This window comes from Diadema setosum, chromosome 14, assembly GCF_964275005.1.
Source record: "Diadema setosum chromosome 14, eeDiaSeto1, whole genome shotgun sequence".
Taxonomy (NCBI): Eukaryota; Metazoa; Echinodermata; class Echinoidea; order Diadematoida; family Diadematidae; genus Diadema; species Diadema setosum.
In genome coordinates, this window is record NC_092698.1 from 15,876,410 (window position 1) to 15,888,126 (window position 11,717).

Consider the following 11,717-nt stretch of genomic DNA (forward strand, 5'->3'; position numbering starts at 1 on the left):
TTGCTGGGCTAGATCAGGTTCAGCGCCATAGAGGCAAGGATTTACTCAAGAGTTCTTCATTCAAGGAACAGTTCGCATTTCGCAAGATATATCGGAATGGAGGAAGCCCCAGTATGGACAGGTTATCCATACTATATAAGGGGTTGGAGAAGCCCCAGTATGGACAGGTTATTGGATAGAAAATGTGGTGTGTTTCTCATGGCACAAGCTGTGTAGAACTGAGGAATGCCAACAACCAACTGTAAGCAGATATGCCGAGACGCTAGCAAGGCCATCATGAAGAAGCTAATATGCAAATAAGAGGGCATTATCTTCGTGAGGTCCAGTGACACAGACGTCTTCATCATCTTGCTGTACTGTGCCAGGTCGGATGAAGGAAAAATAATTGTAGACTTTGGTTCGGGCAATAACAGAAGGTAAGTTGATGTCTCAAAAATTGCAGCAGTCCTCGAAGAGAGGCAACCTGACATTAGCGATGCACATATTGGTCTCTCTGACAGGTTGCGATTTCACTTCACGTTTCTGCAGGAAAGGGAAAGTAAACCCCTATCAAAAGATGGAAAAAAGTGCAATACACATCAAATCTTTTCAGTCTCTCTCAAACGAGGAAGTAGATATTCGAGCTGCCACATTCTTCATCTGCCCACTGTATGGCTTTGCAACATTGGACATAATCACATCACATCCAAGAGCACAGTATGTCGCCAGAATGTGAGAGAGAGCCAGCACGGCAGTCTTGTAGACTATGGGTGGAAATCTACCCAGAAGCACTTTGAGCCAGACTGGTACCAAGGAAGTGCAGTCCCCGCATCTCTCGAAGTCTCATCGTTCAGTCCTTCAGATAATGCAAACCGAGACGATGAGGAATCCGAAGGGACATGGAGTGAGCAAAGCGATGAGAATGATGAAAGCGATGAGAATGATGAAAGCGATGAGAGTGATGGAAGCGTCAGTGATGACGAAGACATTCTAAAGGTTGTGTCCCGAAATATTGCGAATTTAGTTTGACTCTTGGTCATAATGATGCAAATACTGTTTCCCCATGTACAAGATTTAGATATTGCCTAGTTCCTGTACTCTCTTCCATAAATTATATAGAAGCTTTAATTGAAGAACATCATAATACTCGAGATATACAATTTTTTGCGCGCATTATACGAACATTAATCTCCAACATGTGTGCAATAATGCTTTGTTTCAAAGTTTAGTTTTTGTGTTGCAGAGGTTCGGACCACAGAGGGCGCTACCCTAAATGGTGGAAGGGTTATACTTTTTAATGTTTGAACGGACTAGACTTATCTCAAATCACAAGAAGGGCTGAATATAGATTTTTACAACCGTTAGACAAGATTGAGATATTTATAGAGAGTATTAACAACTATCTTCTCGAAAGTGATCAAAATCTAGGTGTCATTTTCTCTAAAAGTGCGACGTCGACAATGATTGCCATGATTATATTCACCCTCAGGAGCATCACCACATAGAAAATGGGCAAATAGATGGTAAATACATACTCCAAAATAGTTGGATACCAAATAAAATATATCTAGGATACTCTTAGATGCCGAAACTGACATCTTAATAATGATCCTTCAACTCAAACTGTCTCAAAAATTTGGGAAAAGGGCCAACCGGAAGTGACGTCATATATTGCGTGATTTTGGTGGGAAGGCCAACGATGAGACCCGGCAGCAATGCATTTTTGTGATGTCCAGGGTCCATGTAAACTTCCTATGAGGTCAGTTGCTTGTCCGCTTTTCGGTTGAATAAACCTCCTGGGCCCCCGGTCTAACTATAACATAATCTGCTCAACTTTTCAGGACCACCTCTCACTGCGATAATCTGTAATGGTGATAATACCAGATACGAACAAAGCTTAAAGTTTGAGGTATAGGCCCTATAGTGTGCACCCGACCCGCAACCCCAGTTACTTTTTCCCATCCACCACTGCCATGCCATCCACTAGCTCTAGCTTATAGCTAGCTGTGACCAAAGAGGTTCTTTGGCTGTATTAGACTGAACCACAGTGCAGCTCTGTGGACTGAACTCTACTACTAGCATGCTGCCCTCAACGTTCGTTGATACGAATCCTGGCAACAGAAAACAACTTCAATGCAGGATGGCGAAGTTCGTGATTGCAGGTATTGTGCAATGCTTATTTCTGCAGTTAAATTTGTATTTCGTATTAAAAGCTGGGGAAAGAGAAACTAGGCTGTTATTTTGTCTTTTCTAGTTGACAGCATGATAAAAGATTGACGATGTATCCTGTGAAATATCGAATCTAATGGTACCGTGGTTGACCGTCTGTCGTTCATGCTTAGTCCCACGCGTTCGAAAACGTTTAAGTAATGAAACGGCGGCTACAATAAACATGCATGCAGCATTGACGCAGCACGATTGTCTACAAAACAAAGCAACATTGAGACAGCATTACCTGACTACACTAAAGTTTATTGACTGCCAATCAATGAAACAAAGGTCCTTTTTTTTTCTTTAATAGTATGGTGCTCTGAAGAGAGTGCAACAGACAATCCAATAGACATAAACTGCGACCAGCCCGAACGCGAAGGTTAGAGTGTCTAGAACTCTAGTACAGGTAGCCATACTTTAAGGCCTAAATTTACTGAGTAGTACTACAGTGGTGTCAATGCACTCCCGTTATAACGAAATGCTTGGGACCGGCAGTTTTCTTTCGTTATAACGAAATTTCGTAATAACCGAACAAATACTATAACGAAAACAAGGAAACCATGTCATATTCTGTTTGGTGAATACTCATCATTCATACACTGGAAAGCTATGTGAAATGTGATGGGATAACTGTAGACCCTGTTCTACATTAATAAATGCAAGTTCCCCTCAGAAACCGTGACACAAGGAGCAAACACACAGTGGTGTGAAGCGTTCACCCATGCAGAGACGCTATAAATGCTTCTTCCGCTACCTATTTTCGAAAGCAATTCGCATTTTGTTATAACGGAGCACATTTCTTTTGTTTTTCTTTGTCTGTGGCGCTCGGAAAAGACTTCGTTATAACGGAAATTTTGCTATAACCGTGTTTTTCATAAGGGAATTTTGTACCATAGACTTTGATGGTGATATTAAATTTTGGGGCCAGAAGATTTACTTCATTATAATGAAATTTCATTATAACCGTGTTCGTTGTAACGGGAATGCACTGTAGTAGTAGGAGCTAGCGCACCGGGGTTACACTACTTTTACACTGTACTTGTCCTAAACTTGGAAGTCCATCATGTTTAATGTTTGGAGCTAATTGCTATGTTATTGGTAATGTTGCGTATTAAATACAATGTACAGGCCTACCTTCAAGTTGTATCTTACAAAATATTCGACAGCTTCACCTTGATTTCATTTCACTATGGCACAGATTCATATCACACGGTGTCACAGCCACAGGCTCAGATTGTTGACTCGTATCTTACACACAAAATTCTCAGTGACATATTCAGTTGGATTTTTCGCCCTGGAAATGCAAGTGACATTTTTTGCTGTGCGCCAGTGAGCTGAGAGCTCATTATTAACCGACCGTCTGTTCTCCATTGATAAAGCATGTAAATCTAGTGAATGGCAAAGATGTGTTAACATCAGTTGTGTGGGCTAATATAGGGATTTTCATTTTCTCCATCCTGTTTCCTCAGGTTATTCATCTGTAGGCCTACCCTCCTCATTTCTCTTGATTTGTATGTATGTTCAAATATTCCAGTATATTGTGCTCTGCCCCATGCTTACATTGTACATGTACTTTTGATTTTATACTCGAGAAAGCCATTGCGCAAAGGTGGTAGATCTAATAAAAATAAGTGGTCAATGAGTAGTAGACTTACTATACTAATGTCTCATTGTATAATCATCATTTCCACTGTTTTACAGGGTTTTTTTTTTTTTTTAGCTAGCCTTTGTTTCCATGAATTCATATTTTAGACTAGCTAGTATAATTCCCATGAACCTTTATGTTTTCCACATTACCAAACTAAAATCAAGTCACTGCAGCATTATTTGAAATTTTTGTGCACTTACATGTATGTGTCCATTTTATTTAGAGCTAAAATGGATAGTTTCTGCAGGCATATGGAAACTAGGTTTTACATAATGTACCTTTAAATATCATACTTTGAACAGATGCCTATTGCTTGTGCATAATTGCTATGATTTTAAAACTCACAAGGTCAAATGTAAGCAGAGCATATCTAATCTAGGCCACAATACTGCAATTCTGTTCGTAATAACATTTATTTTGTTTGTCCATATATTCATACTCCACCTTACTCCCATCTCCTACCAACAGGCAAGGCAGATTGTCCTTATTATGCCAGAGTGGAACTACTGGCTGATGAACTTAATGCAAACTTACCAGACTTCTCTGTCCACAAGATTGTAAAACAACCTAAAGAATGGGAGGTAAGTTGTCCCTATGTTTCATTGATCTGAGTGACAGGCGATGTACATGTACTTGTAGCAACTAAATGTATCAGTTATGTATGTTGTAAAAACAGCACAGTTGTATAGACCTCTAGTTACTTTAATATATGTAGAATAGTCAGAAATGAATTAGGAACAGTATATAATCATAGCTGAATTAAGTATTTCCTGATTATGTCGTATAGCGCTATGCCCACCCAGGATCTCTGTTGTACTTGTGCTCCAGAAGAACACTTTGTCACAATTGCTCAGGTTTTATGTACATAAAGTCACTTTATTGCAGCAAGTTCACACATTCGTGAAAGTATACAATGGTGCGATCGATTGGAGAGAGCAATACAGGAGAACAACCCGTTCTATGCATGCTTTCAATTAATTATCTTCCCTTGAAAGTGAAAAGCACAAACTATGTTCTTTTCTTTTCTTTTGATATAAATGTAAAATTTTTGTATTGGGGGATTAAGGTCATCTTGGCGTGTTCCTGGTGTTTGTAGTCAAGATCAATTAGGTAAAAAGGATTGGGATGTAGTTTTTGGAAGTGAGAGAGTTTTGTGTAAGTGATGGTGCTCTGACTGTCTCTAATATTTAGGAGGTTGACATACTGTGGCTTGAGAGGCAAGGACTTGATGCGGGAATTTCTCAGAGAGAGAGAGAGAGAGAGAGAAAATGCCTGTCTCCTTTTGTAAGGAAAAGGATTCTGTACTAGGTGCTACATGACAATGATTTCTTTTCTATGGATAATATTCTATACAAATAAAACATTGCATGAAATGTATCTAGTCAAGTGAGGCTGCCATTTCATCATCTGTGGGTAATTTGTGCATTGAATCCCATGTTTGTGTGAATATTATTAATACTTTTCATTAATTTCTTGCAGAAATGGCTGCTAGAAACATGCAATCAGAATGGCTGGTCCTACAGCAAGTCACCAATTGTTTGGAGAGAGCTGCTTGATAGGGGTGGGGCTGGAGTGCTCATAGGCGGGTCCAATGAGTTCCAAGAGTATGCCTTTGGATATTATGGCATCTCCTCCAAGCAGATGAGTACAGATATGACCAAAATATCAAAGGAAAACTTTGATACTAAAGTCATTGTGGATACTGAGGAGGAACACAGATTAAGTCTCAGCAAGCCTCTGCACATCTGCATCACCAACGCCTCCAGCCCCATGGCCTACCACATGGTCAATGAGATGGCACGAGGAGATGTTTTGGGCAGCTCTGTGGAGGTCAGCATCAGGCTTTTGACAAGGCCGGAGGAGAAGACATACGTTGAGGGACAGTGCATGGAGGCTTTTGATCTAGCCTGTCCACTTCTGAGAGGTGTGAAGGTTTGCACGGATGCCACAGAAGCGCTGTCAGGCGTCCACGTTGCAGTCTTCCTGGATGAATTCCCCCTGACAGATGATGAGAAGGAGAATCTTGGTGGAGTGAGCAAGGCAGGATGTGAACAGTTCGCCATGTACGGTCGCATTCTGAATCAGTTTGCCCAGCAAGACGTTAGAGTGGTAATCGCAGGAAAAGGCAAACTGAACTTCTCTGCACTCATCTTGAAGCATAATGCCCCAAGGATTGCACGCCAGAATATCATCATCACACCACGGCACCAGGAAAACCAAGCCAAGGCTGCCATCGCACGAAAAATCAACGTAAATTCAGCAGGTGTTGCCGACCTCATCGTATGGGGAAATGTTGGAGGAATGACACATACTGACATCACGAAGGCACGCGTTTTCAAATATGAGGGTGCCATCTGGGGCCCACCGTCATATTCAAGACCAGTGATGGAGGTTGTCCATGATGAGAAGTGGCTCCAGAATGAATTTCGACAACTTATAAAGAACCATGCAGATGCCCTAGAGATCATGTTGAACCATCGCACAGCTATGTCTGAGGCACATGCCGTGAACAGTGTGATCACCCATTGGTTCAACGGGTCTTCCGGGGACGAGGTCTTTTCTTTGGGTGTTTACTCGGAAGGTAAGTTGTAACTCCCATGCTATCTGGCTCTAAATGTTCAAAGACATGAGATTTAACCACAGCAGTGACATGGTAATTGAAAGTTCTGTAAAAACTGCATGTTACTTTTTTATTTTGATTAAATGGTATGATATGTCAACATTGATTTTTTTTTTTTTTTTGGTCATTTCTATGAAAGGAGTATGCATTCAGCAAATTCACTGCTTACTTATTAGTTAATACTCAAATCTAAATCATTAAATTTGATGTCATATTCATATCATATATTACAATATCATGCTTGTAGAAATCTAGAAGCCACTATACAAAATATGCCAAATGGGACTGCTTGATGAATTCTGTAGGAGAAACTATATTGTATGTCAGTTATCGTAGGACCTGTAATATGTATTTAAAAAAACAACAACAAAAAACAAACTTTCAGTTGTGTCTTGACCTTATGAGACAGGTGAGAAACATTAGAAATACATTTTAGTTATGCTAAAAATCAAGAGAATTTATACAGGAAGCTAACAAAAAAACTATGTGCAGCACTAAACAGAATTCATTTTATTGTGCTCATTGTATTTGTCTCTTGTTTCTTTTCTCTGATAGGCTGGTATGACTTGCCAGGGGATATTTTCTTCTCACTCCCCGTCAAATTTCAGAAGGGGACATGGGAAGTGGTTCAGGATCGTCAAATCACCCCAGAACTCCAGCAGGAGCTGGATGGAATCAAACAGGAGCTCCTCCACGAGAGGTACGTCATCTTTCCCCCACCCAAGCAGGATACGCCTCCCCCCGAAGAGGCCGAGGAGGAAGAGGGCAAGAAAGTGTTTGGCGAGCAGGAAACAGGAGCGGAAGAAGGGGACGATAAGGGGGAGAAGGCAAACACGGGTGACGCCTCCGATTCGCGGTCGGGCCACCTCTCGCGCATCGCTGAGGAAACCGAGACAGATGCAACCAAGGACATTGACAGCCTGTCTGAGACCGACAAATCCAAGGCAGCCACACCGGCAACTCCAGCGACACCTCAGGGTCAGTAGTTTCGTGGATTCCCGAAAGTTCAACTTTGTCCTTCCGCAAGCTTGCTTTCAGCAAGACCATGCCTACATACTGTTTCAACCAACAAATTATTGTGCCGTGATTCTGGACGATATCAAGTGATGTGTGGTTTCACATGGACTTGTAAGGATGCAATGTATGGGGCCCATGCAGATAAGACATACTAGGTCAACATTTTGTGCTACAGAGTTGCTAGACTCTTTGCTTGATTTAAGTGATAATGAAACTGTGGCGAATGGCATTCTTAGCAGACATACTGAAAGTGAGGTATTTGACAGTATGTGAAATTACCACTGAAGCCCCAATATAGTTAGAAAAAAAAACACCAACAAGTGTACACAGAGGCAACTGACTAAACACATCACTTCATATTTTGCTATTATGTGGTCAAGCAGTATTAAGAAATGGTCGTAAAATCTGTTAGTCTGAGGGGAGGCATAATAGACCAGAACTCAAAGGACCTAATCATTTACATTTCCTTTGTGAGAGATATGTATCATGATAATCTGATCATAGAAATAACTATCCTGAAACTTATTTGCTTGTCTTATCCATGCTACATACCTATTGTATAGTTTATTTCATCTGGTTGAGAAAGAAAGGTACAGTAAACATAAAATGATTGAACTCCCAAACTTTGCTAGTACAGCGCAATTCATGTGTTTACGGAATACAAATACTGGTACACAGTTTTGATGGTAAATGTAAAATTGATTCTTTCTCTTCAAGACAAACAGGAACTCATCTCAACTCACACTGTTACACTGGTAAAGGCTCAGCTTCATCCTGGTAAAGAGTCTAACTCGGCAAAAGAAACATGAGTCCAATAGTTTTAGAAATCATGCCTGTGTTACGCCAGCATGGATGATGCATTTACTGTAGTTTGTAATTGTATCTCGGAAAACAAACTACATGTACATGGATTATGTGGGTGGAGAGCTGAGAGATGGTCCCATGAGTCCACATGTTTGTTGTGCTTACCTGGTTTTCTGTCAGTGAACACACTTATGAGCTGTACATTTGTGGTTTTCAACATCATACAACCACATTGTAAGAGAAAGAGTTTTAAGAAAAAAAAAATATGAAAATGAAACCCAGAAGTGGCACCAGAAATATTAGTTGTGCCCCCCCCCTTTTACAGAATTCCTGGATCCGCCCCTGGAGTTGGGTGTGCGAATGTGGCACATACACGTAAAGAGTTAAAAGCAGATCACTTTTGCACTGCTGGGAGCATTTGCAGTGCTCTTGTCAAAGAAGTCTTGTGGTAAACTGTCAGGTGTACATTATGGGCAATTGTTACGTAATGTATGACTGGTTGCATGAATGTAGTTTTGCACTATACTGCTTATTTTGAAGTGACTTCAAATGCAAATCTTACATGCTACACACTTCTCTCTTTTTTTCAGGGGTTATTGGTATACAGTGTACTGTAAAAGTGGATATTTTCGCATGACTAATTTTCCACGATCCTCCTGGTAAGAAGAGTTTTGCGTCTTTTTAATTCCGCAGAATCAAAACAGAAAGTACAGGAACATATTGCAAGCAAAAATATTTGTGTGCTTTTATTTTCGTGCTAGTTTCTGGTTGCATGAAATGCGCGAAAATTTCAACACCGGGAAAATGTCCACTTTTACAGTAATTGTCTTATGATTACTGATTCCTACAAGGAAAAAATGTGAGTCTACACGTGTACATTGTGAAATTATGACTTTGAAAGCTGTGTACACTGTACAGTACATTCCCATTATAATGAACACGATTATAACGAAATTCCGGTTACAACAAAGTAAAAATTCATGCCACATCATTATCCACTCTATGCATTTTTATTGTTCATTTGTTCGGTTAGAACAAAATTTTGATATAACGAAAAACAAACTGCTGCTCCTGAGGACTTCATTATAATGGGAGTCCACTGTACACTTATTGTGCCTCACATGAGTTCTGGCATGTATGTGAATATTTGGTACTGATAGATTGTGTTCCCTGTGATGGAAGGGTTGCTTTTGTGCAAACAGAAACTGCAAAGCTTGAAGTGTATACAGAAGTCTCTCCATTCATAAACACTGTATATGGCTATGTCTGTCTATGGCACAATGCATGATTATAGTGTAGTACATGTATCCGACTCCATTATGTATGAAAAAGACATGAGAAGCGATGGTGGAGGTAACTTGTTTTGTTAGATGTATTGTCATATCAGAAGCATTCTATTTTGTATGTCTTCATTTCCTCCAAATGGGTTGATGCTTACTGTGTGTAAATAATGTACATTGATATTATATGACTAAGAATAGTGCTATATCTTCAATTTCATATGATTTGTAAGTGCTATTATATGATCTGTCAAGAATGTTGAAGGTTGTTTCATTTCACAAGGATATGTTGAGAGACTTGTGGAGAAAATTGTTGTTTGTAATGGAAAATCAACATCTGATTCTAAGTGAGAATATGAAATACACAAGGAATATTTCCTCTTTCATTGAGAATGCTCTCCTCATTCCACAAAACGCCAAAAATGTCAGATGTCTTGCTTGTATTTTAGTGGAAATTGTTTTCATATTGATGTGTAAAGCTCAACTGTCGAAAGTTGGAAAAGATATATAAAGAGTGATAACCAGACATGCACATGAAAAAAAAAGCCTGATATTTTACGTTTTTAAATAGTCCATGCTTTACTAATCAGAAAAGGTTTAGCTTTGGGTGAGCAAGAGCACATTGAAATCACAGTTATCATAACTCGGCATTACGTTCATTTATATACAAGGGATAGTGTATCTGCAAACCAATACTCGCAGCAATCTAACATTTCTGAAGAGAAGATGCTTAAATTGCAATGTGTTTTTCCTACATGTATACCTATAATTCTTTCCCCTCCCATTTTCCACCCATAGTAAGGACTCCAAAATGGCAGTTCAGTGAAGAGGCAGTTATTTATTAGTGGTACTTGTACCGTATGAGTTAAAATGTGAATGATGCTTTTATTTGCAAAGGGATCGCAAAAGTATAAGGGCTTTAAACTCTGTAATATGTATGTGTAAGCTAACCTGCAACTATTCTAAGTTGCCGCGTGAGTCTGTGGTAGATTCCTGGCTATATAATGTTTTATTGGGAAGTAGGGCCTAATGGCTATTTTGGTTGTATTTCTCTTTTTTTTTTTTCACTACTTGATGCTCTCGGTGCTCTTCTCATCCTGACTTCCATATGCCTTGCCTAGGCTTCATGCAGCTTTCTATTCATTTTTTTTTTCATTTCATTTTTGAATGGTATTCAGTAACCCACCTGGATCTCAAATTGCTCTATTTAATGTACATAATCATGCATGGTTTTGTGTAAATGACACAATGATGTGTATATGAAGAGATTTTGCAGTTTGTTTGTACAAAGTGAATCATATGTCTGGAACAAGACTGAGTCTCGTTATTTTGAATAAAAGATACTTGTACAATTATTACTCATTTCCCTGTTATTTTTTTTTTTGTGTGTGTATGTATTTCCATGCACTATGTTATTTGACTATGTTTTAACAGAAATATTGTTTCGTCTCATGGAATATTGTGTAGTGAGGAAATTATCTCGTGGTCTATTGTCATTATAATGATTTCAAATCGCATTGCTTTGACGATTGACACTCAGGAATTACAGAAAATCTACAAAATTGTCAGCAGTGAAACATGGACTGAATGGGATATAGTATATATGTAGTTGAAAATGTTAAGGACACTCAAATTGTCTCAATTATTTGCTTCAGAATTTTCTCATATTCAAGTAATGTGCAGTTTAATGTTTCCAAGTTAGCATGCCTGTACAGTGACGGGGCATTAAAGCGCACATTACTTGAATATGAGACCGTTCTGAAGCAAACAATGTTCACACAACATTTATGATGTATTCTTAAATGAATCCCACAAGAATTAGAACAATCATCCCCCAGCATTCCCACTGATTCCCACTGATCAGTTACTAGCCATCCCCTTTAAAGCTGGATGCATAGTTATGATATTAATATACATACTACTAGTATTATATATACATATACATATACATATACATATACATATACATATACATATACATATACATATCCATATTCATATACATATACATAAATATGTGTGTGTGTGTGTAATGACCTGTGGTATGGAAACTGCAATGTAATCCTCACTGTCGAATTGTAATGGGCTTAAAATTAATGAATTTACTACCAGTTTTGGCTGTTATAGAAAGCAAACAGTACAGCTAATGACACAACAA

At 39.1% G+C, this 11,717-nt stretch overlaps 1 protein-coding gene across 1 annotated transcript; it reads left to right on the forward strand.

Annotated features, from left to right (window-relative positions):
* Positions 1-2,102: 2,102 nt before the first annotated feature.
* Positions 2,103-10,914, forward strand: LOC140237404 (putative malate dehydrogenase 1B). The gene is made up of 4 exons (XM_072317327.1): positions 2,103-2,141; positions 4,307-4,419; positions 5,318-6,419; positions 7,014-10,914. The coding sequence occupies exons 1-4, from the start codon at positions 2,120-2,122 to the stop codon at positions 7,442-7,444; spliced, it is 1,668 nt and encodes a 555-aa protein (XP_072173428.1). The 5' UTR covers positions 2,103-2,119; the 3' UTR covers positions 7,445-10,914.
* The last annotated feature ends 803 nt before the right edge of the window (positions 10,915-11,717 follow it).

Bases quoted from the DNA above. Each gene is read 5' to 3' on its own strand.
- LOC140237404 (XM_072317327.1), top strand. From the start codon at position 2,120: ATGGCGAAGTTCGTGATTGCAG. The intron at 4,420-5,317 runs GTAAGTTGTCCC...AATTTCTTGCAG, and splicing joins AACAACCTAAAGAATGGGAG to AAATGGCTGCTAGAAACATG. The intron at 6,420-7,013 runs GTAAGTTGTAAC...TTTCTCTGATAG, and splicing joins TTTGGGTGTTTACTCGGAAG to GCTGGTATGACTTGCCAGGG.